The 27,994-nt window shown below is 33.7% G+C and overlaps 1 protein-coding gene across 12 annotated transcripts in view; it reads left to right on the top strand.

The window, feature by feature from the left end:
- Positions 1-23,285, top strand: part of LOC105215083 (uncharacterized) — a 57,106-nt gene extending 33,821 nt beyond the window's left edge. For 7 of the 12 annotated variants that reach the window (XM_029042167.2, XM_029042168.2, XM_054227091.1 and 4 more), the window contains 9 exons: positions 1,271-1,428; positions 10,726-11,002; positions 11,795-11,889; positions 12,001-12,246; positions 12,457-13,101; positions 13,388-13,471; positions 18,945-19,178; positions 19,426-19,968; positions 20,613-23,285. In XM_029042167.2, coding sequence (XP_028898000.1) covers positions 1,271-1,428; positions 10,726-11,002; positions 11,795-11,889; positions 12,001-12,246; positions 12,457-13,101; positions 13,388-13,471; positions 18,945-19,178; positions 19,426-19,968; positions 20,613-20,746 — 2,416 coding nt within the window. In that variant the 3' untranslated portion in view covers positions 20,747-23,285. Of the gene's footprint in view, positions 1-1,270; positions 1,429-10,725; positions 11,003-11,794; positions 11,890-12,000; positions 12,247-12,456; positions 13,102-13,387; positions 13,472-18,944; positions 19,179-19,393; positions 19,969-20,612 lie in introns of those variants that run through there. The other 5 variants (XM_054227093.1, XM_054227090.1, XM_054227092.1 and 2 more) reach the window with 3 other exon arrangements.
- Positions 23,286-27,994: the final 4,709 nt, after the last annotated feature.

The following is a 27,994-nucleotide window of genomic DNA, read 5'->3' as shown; positions in this document are numbered from 1 at the left end:
TTTAATAGAATTTGGATCTTTCAGCAATTTCTAGTTGCTTGGCAAATGACGACCCTCAAAGGTTTTCTTAATTTTTATAAGTAGAAAAAAGTCACACGAATTCACACCAAGAATTCACGAAAAGGCAACGAGTCGAAGATGTTGAACAAAAAAAAAACATTTTTTTCAATTTCTAAAAAATATTTCCATTTATAATTCAAAAAAATCAATTTATAAAAAAAAAAATCAAAAAAAAGTTTAAAAAATGTAAAAAACAAATTAATTTAAAAAAATCTAAAATTTTTTGAATTAAAAAAATTAAAATTAAAATTTGGAATTTTTTAAATTTTTACTTTTAGAATTTTTATTATTTTTTTATTCTACATACATACATATATTTTAGTAGATTTCCCATTTTGCGTATGCTTACAATTATTTTCTCCAAACGTCTGCCTTTTAATTGTATTGTTGCTTTGTAAATAAGCATATCATACTACCTTTGGAAACACATGAGCACATACATACAAAGAAATATATTCAAGTACTTATTTATATTTACATTTCTAATCTCTTACGTGAACAGTAGCAAGTGTATTTTGGCTTACGTTCTACGTAGTAGCCGCGTATATTTGCTGCAAGTAGAGTTATACAAATGTGCATATGTATGTGTGTATTTACACTCATGAGTCAAAAGTATATAAATCACATTAAAATAAATGAAAACATCACAGAAACAAGTGAGCGAGCACAATGCGGCAAAAAGAATTGTTCAAATTAAATTTCACTTTCATTCGTATTTGTTTGCAGTTAAATAAATAAAAAAAAATATATATTTTGACTTAGTAAATAGCGCAATTGCGGGCTAATAAATAAATAATGCTAGACATAAACTAATACCAAGAAAAACAAGATAAATAAATAAATAATAGTTGTGCAATTAAACTGCATGAAGTGATGGAGATAGCGACGATTAACTTTGTTTACAGTTATGCGCCTTGCAGCGAGATATAAATTAATGTGAGAATTGTTGGGGTTTTGAAATATTTAATATGTAAATATATTTTTTAGAAGTTTTTTTTTAAATATTTTTTCTAATTTTTTTTGAAATTTTCTGAAATTTTCAAAAATTATTTTATGCAAAAAATGTTATTTATTTTGCAATTATTTATTTTTCAATTATTTATTATGAAGACACAACCACGCTGCTGTTATCCGTTTAAGAACAAAAAACAAAAGAACACTTTCACTGTGGTTTGTGCTACTGACACTTGGCATTATTTTAACCCAACAGTAACTCTCTGCAATTCCGCAGTTCCAGACCGGGTCGACCGCCAAAACGTGGCCCCGTGGGTTTGTCGCTGCCGCCCACTCACCTGTCCCAGCATCCGCAGTTGAAGAAGCATCGTTTGGATAATGGTGATTACGCTTACGAAAATGGCCATATTGCTGGTGAGTAAAAGGAAATTTTATATTATTTATAATATTATATTAATTACAAAAAAAAAACTATTAAAATTTTATCAAGCTTACAAGAAACTAAAACATATAATTTTTTTTAGAATATAATAAATATTTTTAAAACTAATATTTGAAAAGAATTTCCTTGGTGGTTAAAGATTTTTTTATTTAAAAACATTAAAAAGTTTTGGACGAAATTGTTTTTTGAAATTTGTTAATTTTCTTTAATTTTTTTTGTCTAAAAATTTGTTAATGTTATTTTTTTATACTAAACAAAAACTATATTCCTAAATGAAGATATTAAATTTGATTTATTAATTTTGATAATTTTTTTTAAATATTTTTGAAATCTTTTTACTTTTTTTTTCAAAATTAAACTAAGTATTTGCTATTTGTTTTTAACAAAACTACTTACGAAAATTATAATTTTTTATTTTTTTTGTTAATTTTGATAAAAAAAATCTTAAATAAATTTATTTTTGCAAAAATTTGTTATTGTTAATTTTGGTAAAAAAAAATTTACACAAATTTATTTTTGTAAAAAAATTTTATTGTTAATTTTGATAAAAAAATCTTTAAAAAAAATTATTTTTGTAAAAAAAAAATTTATAAAAAATTATTTAAAAAATATTTGAGGATTTTTTTTTTAATGTTCAAACTTAAAAAATTATTATTTTTGGTTTAAAAATGCTCACAGAAAACTAGAATCCGAAATTAAGAAAAACATTTTTTCCCAGTAATGATTACTTCACTCAGCTTTCTCTAAAGTATTTTATTACCGCTATAAATATTATAAAATAAAATAATTTAAAAGAAATCCTGAAAAATCCGCATTTTTGTGAAATTCTCACAATTTCCATCGAAAGAAATTTCGCATTTTCCACGCCGAAAGCAAGAATACCAAATCACAAATCAATCAAAACTCAACGCCAACAGCCGTTGAAATCACACCAACAACAACAACAAGTAAGGGCGCAATGAGAGTAAATAATTTGAATGTATGTATGTTTGTATGTATTCAGAAAGCCATCATCAATGCCAAATCAATAATAGCAAAGCAACAGCAACGCCAAAGTAATAACAAACCAAACACTAACAACAACAACAACAACAAAACTGGTACTCCTTACAACAATGCCAAAAACCACAATTGCCGCACAACAATAAACAACAATAAGTAATTGCAGCGACGAATGCAACAAAAAACAGTTAATAATCCGCGTGTACAACAACAACAAACACAAAGTAATAATAAAACATCAATAGTAAATGTAAAAGGAAATCACAAGAGAAATGCAAAAAAAAAATGGAAAAAAATCAGTTGAAAAGTAGCTGAGAATGCAGCGCAAAGTATCAGTTCCAGGTTTTGACTGAGAAATCACTGTAATTCCACAGAAACATAATTCATGGCTGGCTGACTTACGGCACATCGTCGATTGTTTGGCTGTTTGAGTGCGCGTCGCTGCTCTGCGGCTCGGCCGGATTTGTGTTTGGCTGCCATTATGATTGCACCAAACCACGAATATGAGTTTGGCATTTGTTGTATTCTTTGCTGTTACACATCTCATCCACTCATCTACCTCGACATTTGGGTATCTGCTCTGATAGCAGTGTTGCACCAATTGCACATTCGAAATGAAATGCGCAGAAATCATTTTAAGCCTTGCAGAGTTGATCGTGCAGTGCAAAATTGCGAGCTTATTTATTGACAGAGTTTTGAGGGTTTGAAGTTAGTGGTACTGAGATTGAGTTGTGGCACTGTGGTTGCGATAATTACTGCCCTGTAGTATGCTTGAAATATTAGAAAAAAAATTAAGAGAAATTGAACCGGAAAATATTTTGATCCCTTAAGAAAACACTTATATATATACTTCATACTTCAACCCATTAAAGCTTAGAGTAAACATTCTTAAGTTACTTTTGATTTGTCTACCTGTGAAGAGTGGTGAAAAGAACGAGCGAGTGATATAAGAAAGGAATTCATTGGCATACGGCTATTCTTGAAAGCTCACATAATTTGAGATATGAGGCATTAATTAGAAGCATGTGTCCTCAAACTCTTTATGCTTACGTTTTCACAACTAAAAGAAGAGCTCGGTGACTCGTGAGTGAAACGAAGATGACTTTAGTTTCAGAAGAAGGTTCATAAAAAGGTCAAATAATAATCTCAAGACCAGAAAAAAGGTTTCATGATAAAATTTCTATTTTTAGTATCGGCTTTTTAACCTTCGACTTTTCGGAAATGCAAGGGTTAGGTCGGAAAAATTAGATTAAATATTTTTTATTATGATATATAGGGACTGTTGCCGTCTCTGAAACTCCTTTAAAATATCACAAATAGTCAAATCTTCCAACAACCCACTGTGCAGAATTCAAAGTAGGCCCCATGATGATTACGATTTGTGCAGCTTAAACCTGCATCAATACATATATACATACATACATACATACATACATAAAAAAAACCTTGCATACATTTGTTGTACCAATTCACTGCCATTGCCAAAGCAAATCATCATAAAATTCACTCATTACCAATTGAGTACTGTACAAATGAATGGCTGGCTGTTCGTTGCACTAACTGACTGACTGACTGACTGACTGACTGACCACAAAAGCAAAGCAAATCTTAAGAGATAAACGCCTATAAGGTTTTTTTTTGCGTATCGAGCAGAGAAATTGGCAATCGGCTTAAATTTATTGTTGTTATACGCAACCGGCGGTATACAAGATGGTTGCACATTTGTTTGGGTACTGCTAAACTGGGTTAAGAATGGGTGGAGATGAAATGCGGCTATATCATTTTGTTTGAGGAGATGAGGTTTTAATACCACAAGGGCGGTGTATTCAATGTAGTAATAAGCATTTGATAGGGATTTCCATGCTTTTGTGTATTCTTTGGAGTTCTGCTGACTCTCAGCGCCGATATTGTAAGACTCGGTGGGTTGTGTTTTCAAATCCTGAATGATTTGAATTTTGCAATGGTTGTAAGAATTGTTTTTTTAAAGCGATCACCTACTTGATTGGATAGTAGTCAGTAGTTGAACAATATTCAGTGGAAGCGTTTGATAGTACATGTTGAAAGGATATATTGGTTGATCCATAGCTACGACAATTGAGCTAGAGTCATTTATTGAGCACTAAAGGCTCGTTTTGTAATTGAAGACCATCGAATAATGAAGTGTCCAATTCCCCTAGTTTTCGGGTTTTCAAAGCTAAGTTTTACCTTACAAATTCCAGCTTATAGAGGATGTATTTTATTAGGTTCTCTTTAAAATATGTAATTTCCCTACAACAACAAAAATAAAAATCTGAAATTTTTCTACAATAACAAAAACATTTTATTTTGCTACAACAACAACAAAAAAAATTAATTATCTACAACAACAACCGTAATAAAATCTATGATTTCCCTACAATAACAACAAAAACATATACAATAATTTGTATGTAAGTTTTCTACAACAACAACAAAAAATAAAAATATGTAATTTCTCTACAGCAATAATAAAAATTAAAAAAATAAAATTCTCTACAACAACAACAAAACAAAAATATGTAATTTCCCTACAACAACAACAAAAGCAAAATTTGTTATTTGAGTGAATTTTTTTTCACTTTTTGTTTGAAAATTTTTAATGTGTTGTTGTTATTAAAAAACTTATAACTTTTTTATGTAACTTCCTTCTCTAAAAATAATTGAGTGCAACGTTTCATTAAAATCTTCAAATTTTCAAATAATTTTCAATTACGGCGGAATGCTCTCCTACTCTCCTTTATTTGTACGATTGTATTTATTTATTTTTCTTTCAAAATTTCTTTATATGAGCTGTTACAATAAAATCAAAAATCCTTTCATTTCCAAATTAATTGATTTTTTCACAAAGCGCATATTTTCATACACATTTTTTTTCATACATACATACATCCAATACAATATATTTATACAAACATACATACCTTTATAAATTACCATGCAATTACACGCATTTATTTTGAATCGTTCATTCTACTTTATTTTTAATTTCAATTTTTGACATTTAACACGCCCCCTACATCGATTAACACTACTCAACAACAACAACAACCACAATAACAGCAATAACAATAGCAATTACATTAATACATACATATCTACCGTATTGTACATTTATGTATCTACATACGTCTTCCAGCTTCTTCGCGCAAATGCATTCATGATTTGTCGAAAATACTGCTTTCAATCATCAAATCGTACAATCAGTTCACTCAAATCGGCAAATCTCTTAAGGATTTCTATAGAAATACAGAAATTCTCCAGATTTGTATGTCTATCTTGCCTTGCGTCTTCATAATGCGCTGAGTGCATCGCTCATTGCTACCTTTATTTTAAGTTCATATTTTTTGTTGAATTCAATATTTTTTTCTATTTTTTTTTTTGCAAATTTTGCTTTGTCATCGCCGCGGCATTTCTTTTACATCCAGCCACAACAACATTTACTGTTGTTATTGATTTGTATTAAATGCTATTTTCTATGGTTTGATGCTGGTTGCCGAGAAGCCGCACTTTGCTTTTGAGTTCGGTGAGTGAGTTATGGGCGTTGATTTTTGAGTGATATGCATGTTTTTTTTGTTGTTTTATTGTTGTCGATGTAGCGCCAAGCAATTGTTTAGTTGGCTCCCAGGCTTGTTCGTCTAATAATAGTACATCATTAAGAGCAAGAAAAAGTGATCGCATTTGGTGTTGTAATTGTTTTGCGTTAATCTCGGTCTTCCTCTCTAATACAGGGTCTTCATATAATGAAATGAAAGTGTAACAATTTTCGAAATATGGGTTGTAATTTCAGCTTAAAGACTGCGCTTAACTCTAAGCTATTAATTTCATAAATCTTAAGGTTAATTTTAATACGTCTTAGTCGTACTGAGGTGAGGAGGAGATGACTCAAGTATAGATATAGACACCTGCAACTCCTCAATGCGACAGTATACCTTTCAAGCCACTATTTCATGAATCTAATAAGATCTTAATTTAATCAAAACCGATTAGACTACCGGAACCTTACTGATTCCGACAAAATTTACTCAAGATCTGCTGCTTTTTTCAGGTAAAGGGGATAAATAAGTTTCTTAGACCTCTTATCCTTCCAAATTGAGATAAAGCATTCAATAGTCTACTCGGATTTGGTCAGATTGGTTTCTCGCAGCCTTGGTACATGTATTCTTATAGTTCTTGAGGTTTCTGAAGTGACCATTAGCTATATTGACTTATGTGTATAAAAAGTCAAATATATATATTCAATCACCTCTTAGGCTTTCTATGACATCATCAGAAGATACTTACTTTGAGATAAGCTAAACTCGAAAGAATTTGTAGTACCTAAGGGATTCCTTGTTTTCATTATATTTAGAGGAATTTGAGATAATGTATTTATTGTTGTTGTAGAGACAGAAAAAATTATTCAAATAATTTTGTAGACTGCTGCCGATTGGACAGTTTTTTTACAAATAACAATCCGAGTACATTCCAGTTACGAGGAATGGTGGCTTCGCATAAAAGCGACCTATGATTTGCTGCTCTTAAAAGGGGTGAAAACTAGTTTTGACTGATACCAAGTATGGTAAACGTTTTTTGAAAATCTGCTGAGAGCAGAGATGATTTTAGAATTCATAATTTAGATGCGAAAATATTTGAATATGAAGTAATTTCAATAAAATCTGTATTTTTAGATCAATGAATGAAGGATTTAGATCATTTTTTTAATCTTTCATGTGATAGATAACCTTTTTATTTGATTACATTTCAATTATTGTCAGTCCTTCAATCAATATATTACTTTAATATTTTTACAAATCAACAACTTAATGCACAATCTAAACCACTTTGTAAATTGCAAAACAAAAAAATAATAATAATAATAAATAAATAAATTACTAATAATAGTAATCGATAACGCCACTATACAAGTGTCATAAATGCAAATTGCACTCTTGGAGGTTGTAATGTTGGAACCTCCAAGAGTGCAATTTGCATTTATGACACTTGTATAGTGGCGTTATCGATTACCGAATGACCAATCAGTTGTTGCAGTTGTTGCTTTATAACTGTGCAATTATTTGACTTCAGTTTTTTTTTTAGCAATTATTGCAAGGAAATGTTAGTTGAATAATTTTTTCCGACTTAAATCGTTAATGCCCACACACTTCCATGGACATAAATGTTGATCAACATATACATATGTACCTACATATATTATTATTTGATATACATGTATGATACATATATAAATGTGTAATCATATTGATATTTGTAACTGTCGCATATTTGAGTAAATTATTTATTTACATGTAAACACACAGGTGTGAGATAAAAAACAATTATTTGCCGCCATTGAAGTATTTACATGACATATACGTAACTACTGACATATGCACATTACAAACGCTTAAAAGGTGGGCGTATGAGTTTTACACACCCTGTTAAATAAATTACAGGACTAACTTTTGTACAAAAAAAAGAAAATATACTACCAAAAATCCCTTTACTAGGGCCTTATAAATTCGGAATTCTCCACTTCATTTCATATATATTCTTCTACTTCTTTCAATACTTAAATATTAACGTCACCCCACCACTTGCATTATGGACATCCCGGAGTTGAATCGACCAGGGGTATTTTTTTTAAAGCGGTGCCGAAGGCCGCTTTCTAACTATTCTATTATTTCTGCGGTGGCGTTAATAAGTATCTCTCTTTCTATTTCCTATTTATTTACGGTAAAAATTTATTACGACATAGACAGGTGCATTGAAAGAAAACTCAAATCTCGCTAGAAGAATCTTCCGGGGTGTAAAACTGCAAAGGTTATGTGCAAAGCGGTAGAACAAAAATATAGAAGGTTCCTAGTGGCGCTCGATAGAAAGGGCTGTAGGACCATGGTTGGTAGGAATGCAGAAAGTGTCAAGAGCGGAGCACCAAGGAAACAGTAGAGCATCTCTTGTGCGTTTGTCCTGCGTTAGCGAGACAGCGTTTCAGGTACTTAGGGACCCCACAATACGATAAGTTAGAGGAGATACAGTTAGTGAAGCCTCATAAACTATTAAAATTCACGCCTACCAGACCAACCTAACCTAACGTAACCTACGGTCAAAATTTGATTAAGAATCTGAATTGGATCGTTCAACTCAGATAAATTTGTCTCCTAAGATATTTTTCAACATTGGCAACCTCTAAGCTGACAAAAAAGTATAATTATTGGTGATTTTTAGAAAGAAATTTTGTTAATGGTTTTACATATCACAAAGAACTTGTCTGCAATTGCAACTACAACAAGGCTTATCTACGTATTGACGATCTACTTAAATAATTAATCTAATCTGGACTATTTAGATATTTGGGGTACAATCAGTGACCTAAATATTTATATGTATTTGTACAAAGTTAAGCAAATTAATATTTAAAAACTTCAAATCCCTTAATGTTCTGAATACCCTAGTACACGAGAGTTTGATCATCATTATCACAATTTCCATTCTCTCTCTTCTCAGATTAATTTTTATCATATTTAATGTCTTTGGATACTCAACTAAACCTAAAGAGCTAAAATAAGTGCAAGCCTTAAAATAATTTTAATAAAAAATTTGTATGTACCCCCATTTTGAAAATCCTATTTTTTATAAAATAAAATTCTAAAAATTTCCTCGCACTTTTTTAACAGCATATAGCTCATGTTTGCATACATGAACGCGCCTTTTCAACTGTGTTATCGTTGATATTACAAAATGTGACAATTTAACAAAATTACTTGTAATACTAATACAAATTTTTATCCCCCGGCGGCAATCGGACAAACGTCGGACAAAAAGTGGTGCAAAAACTGGCAAATAATTGCTTACAAGTATACATACATACATACATAAATGTATATAAAGCTGATGAAAATGTTTTTGTAAATGCATATAAATGTCAGCCATTTGAGCAAATGGACAAGCAAATCAACCAAACGTTTAGTCCGTCTGTCAGACATACGACCTAACAATCTGGTCAATATGTTTATCAACACAACTTATCGGTCTAAAGTTTAGACCACATAGAAATTATTAAATGTGCAGACACATACATCCATACAAGTATATAGATTTTCATGTAGAAATGTTTGTATACTTGACTCGTTGGCCAGACATTATTATTTGCTTACATTCAGGTGAGCCTCCATTATCAATGGCGCGCAGACAAAAGTATGTAGCTATATACTTATATATGCCATAAATATATATTTGCATATCAACGCACGCCCTTCATGTATGCGTTCGTTTATGTATTGGTGCAAATTTTAATTTTTTAATAGTGTTTCAATGATTGTCCGTCCGCCTATTTGTCTCACGCAATTTCGAACTGTCTGCTGTTTGCTTATGTACTTCTATACATACATATAATCAATGACTGCAATATAACATTATAATAGTTTGAATGGATTTGCTTATATACCAACGTTTTTGTAAGTAAATATGTATTGAAAAACGCATGCCAATAATAACATGTCTTATTTATGCAGTTTACTCAATGCAAATGTGTATGTATGTATGTACGTGTATATGCATTTATCATCATCAAAAGTGTTTATGTGTCTGGTCAGATATGTAGATATATATGTTTGTATGCTAATGGCGCGAACATTATGGCCGGCACGCCGGTTGTCTGTTATTATTTCGTTACCATTGGGAATAAATTAAGTAACAATTTTTGGGCAGAGTTGCCAAGTGATTTGAGGTTTGATGAAATTGCATTGATTTTCTGCGATATATCAAGGGTTCTAAAGGTAGTGGGTAAACTCTGAATTCTTGGAGAATTTTTCGGAAAGAATTTTTTTATCAGAAAAAATTTTTTTTGGAGTTTGCGTTGTCTATAGAGGGGTCTGAAAAAAAAGCATAATTTTTTACTCGCTGAATATCCTTCTCATTAAATAGTTATAATATGAGAGATTCAATACATATTTATGCAATCTAACATATAGCATTCCATAATACAGTTGAACTTCTATAACTCGAAATTCTCCATAACTCGTACTATTGAATTAGCAATAAAAGTTAAATTCCATTCAAATTACCTTCAATAAGTCGGAAGTCTCCCTAACTCGAAGTTTTTTTGTGGGTTATGGTGATTCGAGTTAGGGAAGTTCAACTGTATTAAATAAAAAAATAATAATTAATTTAAAATATTATTTTTCCATACTTTAAAATATATATTTACATTATATTTCAAGCACCCACCTTAATCCACAATCAATAAATTCCACAAATTTATTTATTTGCAGATTTAAATCGCCTGGAGAAGTCACCACTACTCGCTAACGGCTATAATCCCCCGCCCATCAATCATATGGCTTTCATGCAAATGAATCATCATCCCGGCACGGCATTAATGTCACCCGGCATGCCGCCACATGGCTTACACGCTCGTCCCGACAGTCAAATGCTGAAAGCCGCCGCTCAGGGCGGTATGTCGGCGGCGAATATGGACGCATTGGCGCGTTCCGGCATTTGGGAGAATTGTCGCGCAGCTTATGAGGATATTGTTAAGCATTTGGAACGGTAAGAACATTCAAGATATATAGATACTAGATATAATATATAAAAGAGGGAGGTATTAAACCTTATTTAAGAGAGAGAGTGGCAAGTAATTTTGTCTTCGATGGGTCCAAACAAAGAATTTGAAGTGGTTTTAATTTTCCTCCTGTAGTTGGAATTTAAACAATGAGATACCGACGGTATTTTAATCAGAGGTTACGTAACACTACAAGTAGCTTAGGGATTTATTATTGAAAGATTTCTCAAGATCAGTAGCAACAATATAGGCTCATTATAGTAAGATACAATATTGGCTATAACCGGCTAAACGGTTGCAACGCCAATCACATACATACAATATTGTTGAGCCGATGTAGTTACGGAATTCCACGGTCTTCGGGGCAACAAAATGTTCGAAGAGTTCTTTACATGTAGGACGTCAGAACTTAAGAAATCTCGCGAGATCTCGCGAGAATACTTCTAAAATACTTAGGAAAAGGTTTGACCTTTGTGTAAGCTCAACTATTCACATTCAATCATCTAAAAAACCCTCTTTAGGTAGTCTGTAATACAAATGAGTTATCTATTCAATTGGAATTCCACCAGTTTTCGATGGAAATCCAACAGCATAGTGTCCACTTGTGAAATATTCGGCAAATTTTAGGGAAAATCGACAGAAGAGATCATTTGTAAATGGAATTAACTTAGTATCTTTGTTATTACGGTACCCAGAAATTAAGCTTACCCTAGAATTAAAACAAAACATCATACTGATCTATACTACATATTTCATTTCCCCCTACATTCCTCTTCCAGCCTACGCGAAGAGCGCACTGATGAACGCCAGCAAATGAATAGCGGTGGTGGCATCGGCAATGAGCCGAAGATACGCGATTTAAGCTCACGAAATTGTAAGTGTTTTTGACAACGTAACGTTAAAGAATATTTTCACCAAGAAATCATCACCGTATGACTAAAATATATTTAATTGCTTTATCTTCCTTTCAACTTCATCTCTTTAGCTGGTTCGCCGAATCGTCAAAGTCCCGTACTGAATCTCTCCAAATCCGGCGGCAATACCGATCAAGGCAGCAATTGTGATGACCGCAGCGAACGCAGCGAAATGCATTCGCCAGTGCATTCGGTGCGTGATGGCAGCGTCGGTGGCGGCAGTCAGGGTGTGATTGGTGTGGAGGACGATGATGACGAGAATCTGAGTGATGATAATGCGTCAGAAGTCGATGAACGCTGCGCCAAAGATGAAGAAGGTGAGTGCACTTTGTTTTTATACAATAAAATACTGTTGGGTGGAGAAGAAAAGGGGGTGGGGGCGTGGGTTGTATGCATATATATAGTGTCGTAAATACTACAAGACAACACAAAAGCTTACGGCCACATTGACTAATGTTTCTTTAACGCATTCCTTTTGTTTCTTCTTTCTCTTTTTTTTTTGCTCTGGCTTGCTTTTGTTTGCACAGACTTAAGTGATACCGAACGTGATAATATAACGTCGTCGGCGGCGTCACAACGTCATCCACTGCATCATCATCACCACCATCAACTGCATCATGGCGCCAACAGCAATGCCATGGGTGTGGGCGAACGCGGTGGTGTAGCGGGCGGACCAGGCGCCGGTGTTGGTGTAGGTGTCGGTGTTGGCGGCCTTGGTGTGGCCGCAGCAGCTGCAGCCGCCACCGCCGCCGGTCTCAACGAACGCGACGTGCTCAACTCACATGCGGCGCTCCAACAATCACCCGTCTCTACACACAATGCGGCCGCCGTCGCCGCGTTGCAACATCATCATCAGCGCGCGCTCAACTACTCACATTTGGCTGCAGCAGCTGCCGTCGCTGGTGGTGCAGCTGGTGGACCCGGTGCGAATGCAGCGCTCACTAATGGACCCGGCTCGGGTGGTGCGCTTGCGGGTACGGAAGCTCTGCTGGCAGCAAATGATGCCACAGCGGCTGCCGCTTTGGCTGGTGGACTAGCGCTCGGTCCACTTGCTATGGATCCGCATGGCCTGCCGTCGTCAACCGAGACGTTGCTGCGGAATATTCAAAGCCTACTGAAAGTAGCTGCGGACAATGCACGACAACAGGAGCGACAAATCAGCTATGAAAAAGGTAAGTCTCATTTGAATACCTTAGTTATCTGTTTGTAAGGGAAATAGAAAAAAGAAAGCAAAAACAAAGAAAACAGTGTAAAGTGTTAGTTGGCGCTTGACAGCCGACGGACATCTGCTGTTAGCTGCGAAGCCTTAACTTTGTGGGCTTTTCACCCTTTTTACTTTTATTGGCGGCTCAATTGTGACTTTTGCTTTGCCGCTTTGATCTTTGCGCTTTGTCAATAAATCTCTAATCGACTTTCTCTATTTCTTTACTTTTCTCTTTTTTGTGCTTTTCCTTGCAGCGGAGCTCAAAATGGATGTTTTGCGCGAACGCGAAGTCAAAGATTCATTAGATCGGCAATTAGCTGATGAACGGAAACTCAGAGGTGAGTTGTTACAAATCTACTTATAATTATTTCTCTGCATTTTAAATAGTTGTATGTAAAAAATACGCGTCTAATTGAAATGTAACTGCAGTCGCATGTAATAAAGGGGTTTGTGTGCTTGCTAGTGTTGCCAGAGCGACTCTGTTGACAACAGTCGCTTGACAGCTAATTAACATTTTATGCTAATTTGAGGTTAAATGAAGTCATTTCGCGATTGTGGGTTGTCTTCAAAATGTTAAAAAGGCAAAAAATTAAAGTGACTTTTAATAGTAAATATAGTTTCTTTCGGCAGTACACTTCTGTACTTTTAGTAGAATTTGAATTTGAATCCGGATTACAGTAAAACGATGGCCAAAAATGATTGTTTAAAGAGGTCTTATGTGTTTAGGGTTTGTAAAAATTCCAGACCTTAAAGAAATACCTTAATACACTAAAATTTTCGAAAGCTTTCTAAGCTTCAAAAACCATTTCAATTTCATAACGCCAGGGAGCCCCTGAAAAAGCATCGAAACGATATTAAGAAGTAACAACATTCTTAAATGTTAGGGAACGCTATAAAATAGCGTCAAAAGCTTCGAAAACCATTTTAATTTCAGGCATCGAAACGATCTTTAGTTCACTGAAAGCTTTAAAAGATTTAAAAGCTTCCAAAACCATTTCAAAACGTTAGAAAGCGCTATGAAATAGCATCAAAATCTTCGAAAACTATTTCAATTTCAGGCATCGAAACGATCTTTAGTTCACTAAAAACTTTAAAAGATTTAAAAACTTCGAAAATCATTTTCAAAACTTTAGGGAGCGCTATGCACTGGTATCGAATCGATCATAAAAAATAATAACATTCTCAAAAATGTTAGGGAGCGCTATGGAATAGCATCGATAGCTTCGCAAACTTAAAAAGCTTCAAAAACCATTTTCAAAACGTTAAGGATCGCTTTGAAAAGCCACTGCACTGAAAGCTTTGAAAGCTACGAAAACCATATCCATTTCAAAACATAAGGGAGCGCTATGAAAAGACATCGAAACGATCTTTGTTCACTGAAAGCCTCGAAAGCTTTCAAAGTTTCGAAAACCATTTCAATTCCAAAACGTTAAGTAGCGTAGTCACATTCTCTTCTCTTCTCTTTTGTAATGCTCCACAAGATTGATTTTAAGTTGATATGTGGTATATGAATAAAGTAATTAAATCTGAATAAAAGATGTGGATCTTTTTGCCTGTTTGAGAGAAACAAAAAAAAAATTATACTCATATAGTAACTATTTTTAGCTTATAGACCTCATTCCCTTGCACTGTTGCTTTTCAGTTAACCCTTGTTTACACATAAATTATATGTCCCTCTTTGTAAAAGTCCATAGAAAAGCTTCTTCTTTATGCCTCTGAAAGTAGTTGTCACAATTAGTTAATACAATTTGTAATATTCAATTGCCAGCAATTATCTGCTGTAAGAAGACTGGAGATATATGTATCTTCATATAGACTAGTGATGATTCTTTATGCCAGCGCATACCTGAGCAAATATTGAAGTCACATCAACTGATTAATATTGAATTCCTTCGATGGCCAACGGCAAGGAGACAAATCAGCGTAAATCAAGCGAATATTAATCGGAATTGACTTAAATAGCGATGACACCTGATATGATTAAGTAGAAAAGGGAACAAACTAAGGCAAAGAAGACAAATCATAAAAATATGAAATTAAACGCATTGCGTTGAATACGCGCAAGAGGAGCTCAAAAGAGATACAGAAAGCGAAGTTTAACAGTATAAAGTTGAAATGTCAGAAATATGGATTTGCTGAATGTTTGTTTGGATCTTTAATTTTATTTCGATATTTCTTTATTTTTTTGTGATTTTTCAAAAGAAATCACAATTCGATATCATTTAATATCATTTCATTAGCCAATTACACTTGAATGATTCCACACACGATTTCACTCGGGATTGTAGAGAGCAAGTTTGAATTGTTTGGAGTTGTCTTTGAATTTTATGGGTTTTCGGTTACATTTGCCTCGGACTTCGACAATTATTTTTCATTGTTTTGATATACATATAGGCAGACAGATATTTGTATTGTAGACTTCCCGCATTCAATTGTGAATTTATTGCCATTTTGCATAACATTTGTGTAGTGTTTTTGCGCTCATTCTCTTTAGCGTCGTTCTTATCATTAAATCTACCACAAATGGCAAAAAGTCGACAAGAAATCGCTGAAATAGTACAGAGCAAGGCAACATATGTTGCGGTTTTTATATGCTTATTCCAATGCCAAGCGCAAGCAAACCGCTCCATCGTTGGGGAGCATGAGTTATAGAGTGCTGTATGTAGTCGGCGGTGCGCTCAAATTGGGTCTCAACAATTCGCCGCTGACAAGTAAACATACAAATTGCATGCAACAAAACTTCTAATTGCAACTAATAACAACAACGACAGGCGAGCAGATTTTTCATCTTTTTCAATTGCATGCGAAGCGTCCATTCATTCTTGTAATCACACATTTTGCTCATTCTGCGCGGGACTTACAATGCCAATTGGCATGCCTAAGATGTGAGAAAAATGAGAAACAGGAAAATACTATATAAAATAAGTTGTTTTTAAAAATGAAAGAAATGGAAAAATGAGTTGAAAGTTGAGTTGTTGGGTGTAATTGGGGCTTGAGTGGTTACATATTTAATTATGATTTGTATATTGAAGAGTATGGCGAACACTTGTTGGTATAATAACACAGCCACACAAAAAAAATTTTGTCATGACCTGGGGGTCTTACTATGTGGCCTATAAGTTTTTGGGGTCTCTGAATGAAGTTCTTGGGATAGCGGATTACGAATTCAAAATATTTCATCTGCATTTTTGTATTGCCATTTTTGACAAATATTTCGTATTTGAGCACTGACACTAGTTAACTGGGCTAAAGTAGGAGATATCAGCATACTCTCTTGAATCGAATTCGACTCGCTTACTTTGCTGTTGGTTTTATATGTTAAATTTTTGGCAAGAGAGCAGTTTTTAAAGACAGATGTTCAGTGAAATGGCGACTAGCGGATGGTTTTAATTTAACAGATTTTATACCAGCTTTTCATTGCGTATGGACCAAATGCCAGACTACTGTTAAAAATGAAAATTCAAATATTTTCTTATTATTTTAAAAACATAAGACTTGAAGTATACATATTAGAATTGTCTATAAAAAAAGTACGAATGGTCCATACTCGAAACTAAAGAGTTTGTAAAATTTATATTTGTATGGAGAGAAGTATTCCTACACCAACTGGTCTAGATTGTTCGATTCGATGCTCTGCAAAACTTGCTGAATCGATGACAGCTAATTATAATAAATATTTTCGTTTCGATCGTTCTAAGTAGTACTAAATATTGTGCGCCTTGGTTGTAAACAATTTCGAAAAAGTTCTAGCTCCACAAAATCTCTAAGTAATATTAAATATTTCTGAAATTCTAAGTAAATGTGGTACTAAAAATGTTATTCTTTGAATTCCTTTGTTGGCTTCTTAAAGGAACTATACTCCGCTGTTTATTTATATTCATGAAATATTTTAATATTATATATTTCCTAAAAAGTTGAATTTTTGTGATAAAAAGTGTAAACTAAAAATTTGCAAATCCCATCTCTCGATGTCAAAAGGGCGGTCAGGGTAAGAAACTAATAGTATATTTTTCCACTGTTTTATTTGAAATTTATCAAGAATAGTTAATTTTTTTTTAATTAAGTGAAATTTTTTGCGTTTTTAGACAGGAGCTTTTTGATCAATTAACCGGCCTCTGCTCGATTAAAACGCTTATTAAGATCTTAAGATTTTGTATGGTAAAAATAAAATCTAGATTTATTTTTAATTGAATTTTAATCGACTTGAAAATTAAATGCAACTCTGCGACAAAGGCAGTATTTGTAATTTCATATACGTTCTTTGTTTGCGATTGGCTGAATTTTTTGATAAATAAAGCTACGGTAGATGTCGCTGCTAAAAATACTAATCAGCTGATGAAACTTACCAACTTCTTATGAAAAGCAAAAACAAAAATGTATAACAGCTGATCGGTTATCGAGACGGCAGTATAAAAGGCAAGAAAGGGTTTCTCAATAAAAATTTTAATTCATCAATTAATTTGGCTATCTAAAAACGCTATTATAATCTACTCTTTTAATATATTTTTTTTTAATATTGCGCAATATTTTTGTCAATTTTTCTTTACAAATCACTCTCTGTGCACTTATTAAGTATCTTCATTCATACGTATTTATATCTTATATTCGCATATAATTTTACTTATTAACTTTCTTGAGTGGGTTGTCAACGTTCGCCTTCTACCTACAAGCAGGCACTCGCATTTAGTTAGGTGTGTCAATACGAATTAATTTATAGTCTGCTTGGTGGAACGGAAATGGAGTTACTGAAGGGCTTTTTTATTATTTAAGAGCCTACGACCTACCTACTATAAGCACAAATACATTGTTGAGCTGCTGTGAGAGATGAGATAAAGATTTGCAAGGAGGAGAAGATACATTAGTATAATTTTAGAGATGAAAATGTAATATTATTGTACTGTTGTTTACGTTGAGGAAGATGTGGGACGAACCTTTTAATATATTTTTTTATAAAAATAGCTTTGAGCTTTAAGCTTTCAAAATTTTGTTTTGGTTGTCAAAGATCGGCTGGTTCTTTTGATGTTTGTCGGAAACTAGGATCGAACATAGGTTCTGTAGAGTGGACTACATAAGAACTTGCATATAAACAGGCCTTTCGAGCTTTTTGGAAATTTTTTATATTTTTTATGATTTTCATCTCTATAAGCAGCAATTAGACATAATTGATCCTTCACTTGATAACCTCCTTCCTCCTCCCTCGTCTACGCACTCATATTCATTTATCAACGCTTCAATTGTCGATTGCGCTAATCGTCTGTGACTTGAATATCTCTGCCATAGAGTTTGGCTGCAAATTGACTCAGAATGAACTGATGACGTTGACGTTGTATCGAGAGTAATTGAATTACATAAGTGGAGGCCCACACGCAAAACGGATTCGCAGTTGACTGCATCGTTGTTAAATATAAACGAGTGATGTAGATCGTCAAAGTACCGGCGAACAAGCAACGATGAACGAGCGAGCGATCGTTTGAACGAATCAATGATCAATTGAATGGACAGCCGGCAGCAATCAATGGCAAATCAGCAGCAAATACAAATATTCGATGGATTGATGAAAGCATTGAAGAGTGCAACAACAACAATTGTGCTCAATGAACAGCCACCATGCCGCGCGCAGACGCAACACACACAGCGCTGACTGCGTGGACCTTAGGTCCGAGAATTGACTGCAGGCGTGCTGCAGTTGCATATTGAATTACAATTTCATGATTTTTTTTTCGCCTTTCAGCTTAGATAATTTTCAGTCTATTGTTTTTAATTTTGATTTTTCACAAAATTCAATTTCCTTTGTCTCTTTTCGTTTTGCAGTTTTGTATCAGAAACGCTACCGTCGCGAGCGTAAAATGCGCATACGCTACCAACAGCAACTGGACGGTGGCAAACGAAAACTGACACACCCATCAAATGCGGGTGGCAGCACTGGTGGTAATGGCAACAATGGTGGTGCTGTTGGGCCCAGCGGCAATGAGGAGGGACGCAGCAGTGTGGGCGGTGAATGTAAAAATAATAGCGGTGATGCAGCGACACGTAAAACGGAACCAGGTTGGTAGAAGATTTTTTACATATTTTTTAGCAAATGATGAACTTTGAACCCACATATATCCAGATATAGATCTCTATCAATATCTTATTACGGTTAATATAGTATTTTATATGTATATAAAAATCTCTCTAAAATTCCTTCTAATATTAAAAAAAAATCTTAATCACTACACTCGAAACTACTACGATTAACCGCCACCTTCTTTAACAAACAGCCTCTCCCTGTGCTCTCAATCTCGCCCCTTAGATAACGATTGCAAATCGAGCGAAAAGTCTGAGAAGTCGTTGAATTCCAATGATGGCTGTTCGCTAACGCAGCAATCTCAAAATCCACAACAACAATCGCAACAAGCGCAACTACAACAACAACATCACCTAACACCATCCCAAACATTGTCACATCATCATCTACAGCAACAGCAGCAACAACAATCGCAATCACATCACTTGCGGCAACGTTCGGAAAGTCCTAGTTTTAAACGTGAACCACACTCCGATCGTGATAGTCCGCTCATCGGTCGTCGTAGTGTCGATCGTTTGGAACGTGACGATCGTGATCACAACGAACGTGAATCGCGTGACCATTGCGAACGTTCGGAACGTGATTGTGGTGAGGCGTCGGGCATTGAGCGTACGCTGAGCATGCCACCCACTTCGCAGGCGGAGAGCAATTTGGCGGCGGCAGCAGCAGCAGCTGCAGCAGCGGCTGCAGCCAGCGGTGGCAAGGCACCATGGAACTATCCGGGCATCGATTTAATGGCCACAGGCGCTTTTTGGCAGAACTATTCCGGTGAGTTTGGTGGATAAAATGATAATATAGTTGTGTGTTGGGGGTCTTTAGTGAGAGAGATTCCATTTTAAATCTCTTAAAGGTGCCATAGCAGTTGTGAGCGAAATCCTTGTTCTTTACTCTCTTATGCATTTTTCTATCAAATACAATCAAGTGATTGGGAGAAACTTGCCGAGAGAGGTTTTCATAATCTCTAGTTCTATCGTTTCGTTGGACTTAAGTAGTCGGCAATACCGTTAGTCGTTCGTTTCGCATTAGTCCTGTATAACTGAATGGTTTTCTTGATGTCATATATTTGGTTGATCTTAGCTTATAAAGATCATTTATTTATTTTGATATATTTTCAAGGCTCTTGCAAACAACAACAGTAATATTATTATTATTCAGATCTGTTCTCCATATATTATGATATTTAATATAATAATTATTTGACATTTCATGAACGAATCGAGATTATCTTTAGGGACGAAAGACCAGAGCGCGAAAAAAGAGAAAAGTATAGAACTCTTCCTCTCTCTCTCTCTTTCGCTCTTTTATTTTCCATTAGATCCCAATATCTTGATATTTCCAAAGTATATTTAATAAAACTAATAATTTTACCGAAATCTAACGTTTCTTTTCTTCTATATTTTCATTCATTCCAGAATCCTTGGCTCAAGAAATCGAATTAGAGCGCAAATCGCGCGCTGCCAATGCTGAACGTGATGTGAAGAGTCCACTTACAGAGCGCCCACCAGCTTACTACAAGAATTCGATGCTCTTCGGCGGTGCAAACTAGAGAGGAAACTGAAATACGTGAAACCGTGTGAAAAGTGAGTTATTTCAAGCATAATTCAAAGCAGTGAAAATCCCGTGAAAATACAGTGATTTATGAAAAATTAGAAGCAGCAGAGAATATTAGTTATATTGCAGTAATGATCTCAAAGTGAAATCGCGAAAATTGTGGAAAAGAGAGTGGAAAAAACAGTAAATTGTAACTGCTTCGAAAAACAGTAATTAGTATACGACAGATAGATAGAGCGCGGAGCGGAGAGTGAAAATATAAAAAAATATTTGTGAATAATAAAAATTATAGGAATTTTAAAACAGCATTTACGAGTAGAGCAAATAGCAGTACTTACTAAACTAGTTACCAGTGGAGCATATGCGTGCGATTATATACATATACAAGGTATTGTAGTTATATAGTAGTAGTGTATATAGACAAAATCTAACGTTTTTTTTATTAATATGTAGATATTTATTTGTAAATTTGCGAAAATTATCTTAAAAAAAAGCTTAGCGAATTCTTATTTCGGTTTATGAATACTTATATAAGAACTACTGCAAAATACGAGAATACTAAAGAATTGGAAAAAAAATACTTGAAAGTAACTAGTAGCCATAGCTATGTAAGTGCTTATACATACATACATATATACATATTTATATAAATATGTATGTAAAGTTAATTTATAAGTTTTAGAAAAGCGTACTAAATTAAGTTTAATGTTCACATATGCTTATTTAATTAGGTAATTTAGTTTACTTAAGCCAGTGAGTACAGCTTTTTCGTAGCGAGTAGTAGTTTAGATTTTAAGAAAAATTTAACATTATGATAGAAATTATGAGTTCACGTTACATACATACATAGCATAACATAGCATAACATAGCATAGCATAGCAGACATAGCATAAATGATGCTTAAGTGATGAAATCCAGTAGCTAGAGCTGTAAAGCTATCGATGGTAAAATATCGATAGATATTATCCGGTACAATCATACGATACTATCGATGGTTTTAATACAAACTAATAGCGTTTTTAGGCAGCCAAATTAATTATTCAATTAAAATTTTTATTGTGGAACCCTTTTTTGCCTTTTACACTGCCGTCTACTCGATAACCGATCAGCTGTTATACATTTTTGTTTTTGCTTTTCATAAGAAGTTGTTAAGTTTCATCAGTTGATTGATATTTTTGAGCAACCAGATCTACCATCTAACTAAATTAAAAATTAATGTAGACTTTTATTTTGTATGGTAAATCGATCTTAATAAACGTTTTAATCGAATCGGTTAATTGTAAAAAGGCTATAACGAAAACATCGCATTGGCCGACTATCGTTAGTTTTGCAGCTCTAGCCAGTAGTTAGTAGTAGAGTAAGTCGGTTAGTTATATGCATATACCTACTTATACCAATAACTATTATAAGTAGTTGAGTAATTGTTTCAAAATTAAAAAATATGCAAATTCGGCGCTAAAATATTGTAAATACGAGCAAACTTGAAACCTGGCCCCACTATTTTTTATTTTTTCCCGTTAAATTTATTATTATCAACTACAAGGCAAGTGATGAAAGTCGAAAATGTGTGGAGCTTTGCATTACATATAGAATAATGCATGTATTACAAATAAACTGGGAGTGCATATGCCAAAAACAAAAAAAAAAATATTAAAAAAAAATTAAAAAAAAACTCAGTTATATTTTATAATCCTTAAAAAAATATAAAATTTTAAATTTTATTATTTAATACATTTTTTACTATAATATTTTTTTTTTTTGAATTTTGTAAAAATCTGGCAACCATTTTTTAAATACGAAAATCTTTTTCCATTTTTATACGTCTGCTATTTCCAACAAATTTTGATAAAAATAAGATTGCTACTATTATTAGTGCAACTTATGGCAATTTTAATCGCCTACAATATATTTTTTTTTGAGAAATAAATTTTTTTGTGTAATAAATTTTTCTTCCTCAGTGTATACTTTTTTAAAATATATGTGTATATTTCATGATTTTCTTTAATATTAGCAAGTAAACAGAAAATCAAATACTAAGTGTAGCGTTTGTATAACTAAAATTTTTCGAAATTACAAATTTTTTAATGAAATTGGCGAATTTTTTTTATATTTTTCGAAATTTAGTAAATTTTTTAAAAAAATTACCGATTTTTTTTATTAAAAATAATAAATTTATTTCTTAAAAATTATTATTTCCACCAACGCCAGTGATTTTCGCAAATAAAAATTAGTATGTACATAAATATGAAAGCAGCTCCCAGTTATGCAGCCAGATTTGCTTGCGAAAAAATTTAACAATTCTAAAATATAGTTTCAAACTGTATTAAAAAAAATAAATAACGCTTGTGTATGTAACAGTATTTAATGAAAATTATTATTAAAAAAAATATGCTAATAACTGCAAAAATACTTAAATTAATTTCGAAAATTATATTTCCATAAAAAGAAAATATTGAATTAGACACGTTAAGCGCATTAAAAAATATTTGAGTAAAACAAAGTTAGTTATTAATTAAATTATACATATAAATAGTAGCTATGTACTTAGTAAGCGTTTAAGTAAAAGAAAAAAATGGAAAAAAAGTAATTAACAGCAAAATGATGATTGCATTCACAATAATTAAATACAATTAAACTACATAAAAATAGTAACACAAAACCAACACACACACATACAGAGAGACAATGCAAACGATTAACAATTATAAATAATTAACTTAAAACTTGCAGTAAATTACATAAATACATAGCTTACTTACAGGCAAACATACATACATACTTACATATATACTATACATACATATAAACATAGTTAACCGTTTGATTGCTTCGCATTGAAATGCAAATGAAATTTAAATAAATATTAATTAAAAATAAACCGCAAATAAATCGAACACAAAAAATATTAAGCTATTATTAAACAATGCTACAGTGAAAATAAATTATTATTACTATTATTAAAATAAAAGAAAATACAAAATTGTTTTATTTCCTATAGTATAGCTCATAAATAGTGGTTTAAAGGAGGTGGGAGTACACTCATGCTTTATAGGTAAGTAACTGGAGTTATTCTTTAAACGGCAACACTGGTTTCTGATGCATAAAATTGAAAAAAACCCATTACTTGTGTAGCGAACCAAAACATTCAACATAAAACACCTTATAAGCAATAAATTGTGCAATAAATTATGTAAACATTACAATTAAAAAATGAAATCAAAAATGTTGTTTTATTGTACATGTGAGGCACTCAATGAATGGCTAATGACACGGAGTAACTACTAGAACCGTTTTCTGAAAGTTTTACAAGAAAACTAATCCATTTTGTGGCTGATTTCTATGAATACATGCGATTTGCAACACATTTTTAATTCTCTAAATTCGCTGGTAATTCGAATATGGAACTTTCTTGGATAGGATTGTAGCCCATGCGATTCTGCAAATTTTCGCATTTTTAGTTTTTCGCTACGACCACTGGTTCAAAAATTATTCGAGTTTTTGTGTTCGGCAGCTACCTACTGCCTGCTCCTGGTCGCCTGGTAGAAATCCCAAATTTTCGCACTTTTTTGAAATGCATGTTTTTGCAGCGGCGCCGGCAGAGCGGCAGAGCTATCCGATGGTGTTGCATATGCAAAGGGGCAAATTTGAATTGCCGGAAGCGGGAAGTGGGGGATTTGAATATGTCAACGGTCGGAAACCGGATGTGACCAACTTCCGGTTTCCGGTCCCCAACTTCCGGTCTGGACCCCAAACCGGAAGTAAGGGACCGTTATTTTCATTTCCGGTTTCCGGTCCAAATTGTTTTCCGGTCCCCCCACTTCCCGCTTCCGGTATTTCAAATTTGCCCCTTTGCATATGCAACACCATCGGGTAGCTCTGCCGCTCTGCCGGCGCCGCTGCAAAAACATGCATTTCAAAAAAGTGCGAAAATTTGGGATTTCTACCAGGCGACCAGGAGCAGGCAGTAGGTAGCTGCCGAACACAAAAACTCGAATAACTTTTGACCCAGTGCTCGTAGCGGAAAACTAAAAATGCCAAAATTTGCAGAATCGGATGCTCTATAATCCTATATAATAAGATTTGTTCTTGGAATAACCAGCGAATTTAGAGAAATAAAAATATGTTGCAAATCGCAAAGTTTCAGCGAAAAATTGGTTAAAACACTGAAATTTCGAGTTCTTACTTAAAAATCTAGAAATTGCATGATGTTTTACCTTAAATGAGCATATAAAATTATTTGGAATATTTCTAGAAACAACGATATGGTAACACCAATATTGAATATTTTTCTCTTTTCCTTTCCGGTGCAAGCGGATTCGGAAGCTTGTGCAACCGAGGGCAACTTCGTGTTTGTGGTTCCCCCAACCCCAACCAACCAAATAAATGCTGTAGAATAAAAAGGCAGTTGTTTATGTTTGTTTTTATACATATAATTTATTACTTTTTTTTTGTTTTGCAGTTTTCATTATTTATCTGTTTATTTGTTTTGATCGACTTTAAACGCTTTGATAATTTAATTCAACAATATTTTAATAACTATTTACACAATGTTTAAAGCATCGAAGACCATTATAATGATTTTTTTATTATACATATTTTTATAATATTTATTTTTTATATTTTTGTTTTAATTTGCTATAAAAAATTAATGAATAATTTGTCTAACAAACTCTTTATAAAAAACAATTTTTTTATCTTACTTTATCCCAGAGTTTTTTTATTAAGAATATGTTGAGCTCATTTTTCGACGACCCACACTAGTGTTTGATTATTCGCTACGAAAAAGAAAGAAAAAAGTCACCCATAAGCACCGCCGTCTGCATACCAGGCGAACATAAAAAGCAGTAGGTGTCTGCATACCAGGCATTTTTCCACTTGTTATATTGTTTATAAAATCGGCATATAGAAAATTGTAACAAAAAGACACCAACAAATATTCGTTTCCATTTGCCCACGGCATTCCCCAAAAGGAATGCACATGAAGGTAGACCACCCCATAGACACTACAATAACAATTGGATCACCACATTTTTGCTTGCAGCAACAATTATGCGTTTCGTTACTATTTCGTCTCCTACTTTGCCATAACATACTGACAAGGAAACTATTGTTGGAGTTAAAAATTCCACATCAACTTTAGAAAAAGCAACAAAATGCTGCCGACGCTGGCATGAAAACCACCTTGCTGATTATTATGGGTGCCTGGTATTTTTCATGACAGCACTCAATTGTGACTTTTGTTATTTTCTATGCGTCTACAACACAAACAACAAGAAAAAAACCCTGAAAACTAAGCATAAATTCGTCCACGGCATACCAGGCGCACAAAAGAGACAAGCAAGCAACAGCGAAAAAACAAAATTGTTTTCTGACACCAACAAATATTCGTTTCCATATATCCACGACATTCCCCAAAAGGAATGTGCAAGCCGCTATGTGGATGCAGTGTAGTTGCAATATTTACGTACGAATGTATGTAGACACATTGCTATCATATGGGACAGGCACATTCCTGAGAAAAACAACAAAATATTAAGCTTTGCAAAATTCTCATACACTTCTTGTGCCCTTATGAGCGCCTGATAGTTTGATAGGAATGTGTTTTTTTTTCTTCTTCCACCAAGGGCACAGAAAAAGGGGGTGACGTCATTATTACCTCCAGGTATATTAATTATGAAAAATATTTCTTTATTTATTTTTATTAATTTTTTATTTTTCCTTCATAAATACATCAGTTACAAAAACAATAAAAAATTACAAGAAATAACAAACAAATAACATACCTTGTTTAATAGGAGGAAGGGTTTGAAATAAAAAAATATTACAAAATTCCTATATATGATTCACGCTGTGAATCACCAGGCGCACAAAAAATGTAGACAGGTCACCCTGTGATCAGTTGATATTGTACAATAACAATTATCATAGCATTTTTTCTTGCAGCAACAATTATGCGTTCCATTATTATTTCGTCACACTTTTTGACATAAACATTAGATTTGACAGCTGATTTGACAGCTGATTTGACAGCAGATTTGACAGCTGATTTGACAGCTGATTTGACATTAGATTTGACAGCAGATTTGACAGCAGATTTGACAGCTGATTCGACAGCTGATTTGACAGCTGATTTGACAGCAGATTTGACAGCTGATTTGACAGCAGATTTGGCGTTAGATTTGACATTAGATTTGACAGTTGATTTGACAGCTGATTTGACGTTAGATTTGACATTAGATTTGATAGCAGATTTGACAGCTGATTTGACAGCTGATTTGACAGCTGATTTGACAGCAGATTTGACAGCTGATTTGACAGCTGATTTGACAGCAGATTTGACAGCTGACTTGACAGCTGATTTTACAGCAGATTTGACAGCTGATTTGACAGCTGATTTGACAGCAGATTTGACAGCTGATTTGACAGCTGATTTGACAGCAGATTTAACATTAGATTTGACAGCTGATTTGACAGCAGATTTGACAGCTGATTTGACAGCTGATTTGACATTAGATCTGACAGCTGATATGACAGCAGATTTGACATTAGATTTGACAGCTGATTTGACAGCAGATTTGACATTAGATTTGACAGCAGATTTGACAGCAGATTTGACAGCAGATTTGACAGCTGATTTGACAGCTGATTTGACAGCAGATTTGACGTTAGATTTGACATTAGATTTGACATTAGATTTTACAGCAGATTTGACGGCTGATTTGACAGCTGATTTGACAGCTGTTTTGACAGCAGATTTGACAGCTGATTTGACATTAGATTTGACAGCTGATTTGACAGCTGATTTGACATTAGATTTGACAACAGATTTGACATTAGATTTGACAGCAGATTTGACAGCTGATCTGACAGCTGATTTGACATTAGATTTGACAGCAGATTTGACAGCTGATTTGACAGCTGATTTGACAGCAGATTTGACAGCTCATTTGACAGCTGATTTGACAGCTGATTTGACATTAGATTTGACAGCAGATTTGACAGCTGATTTGACATTAGATTTGACAGCTGATTTGACAGCAGATTTGACAGCTGATTTGACAGCTGATTTGACATTAGATTTGACAGCAGATTTGACAGCTGATTTGACAGCTGATTTGACAGCTGTTTTGACAGCAGATTTGACAGCTGATTTGACAGCTGATTTGACATTAGATTTGACAACAGATTTGACATTAGATTTGACAGCAGATTTGACATTGGATTTGACAGCTGATTTGACAT

This window comes from Zeugodacus cucurbitae, chromosome 3 (genome assembly GCF_028554725.1).
Source record: "Zeugodacus cucurbitae isolate PBARC_wt_2022May chromosome 3, idZeuCucr1.2, whole genome shotgun sequence".
Taxonomy (NCBI): domain Eukaryota; kingdom Metazoa; phylum Arthropoda; class Insecta; order Diptera; family Tephritidae; genus Zeugodacus; species Zeugodacus cucurbitae.
The sequence above is the reverse complement of the archived record's forward strand: the minus strand, read 5'-3'. Positions and strand labels throughout refer to the sequence as shown.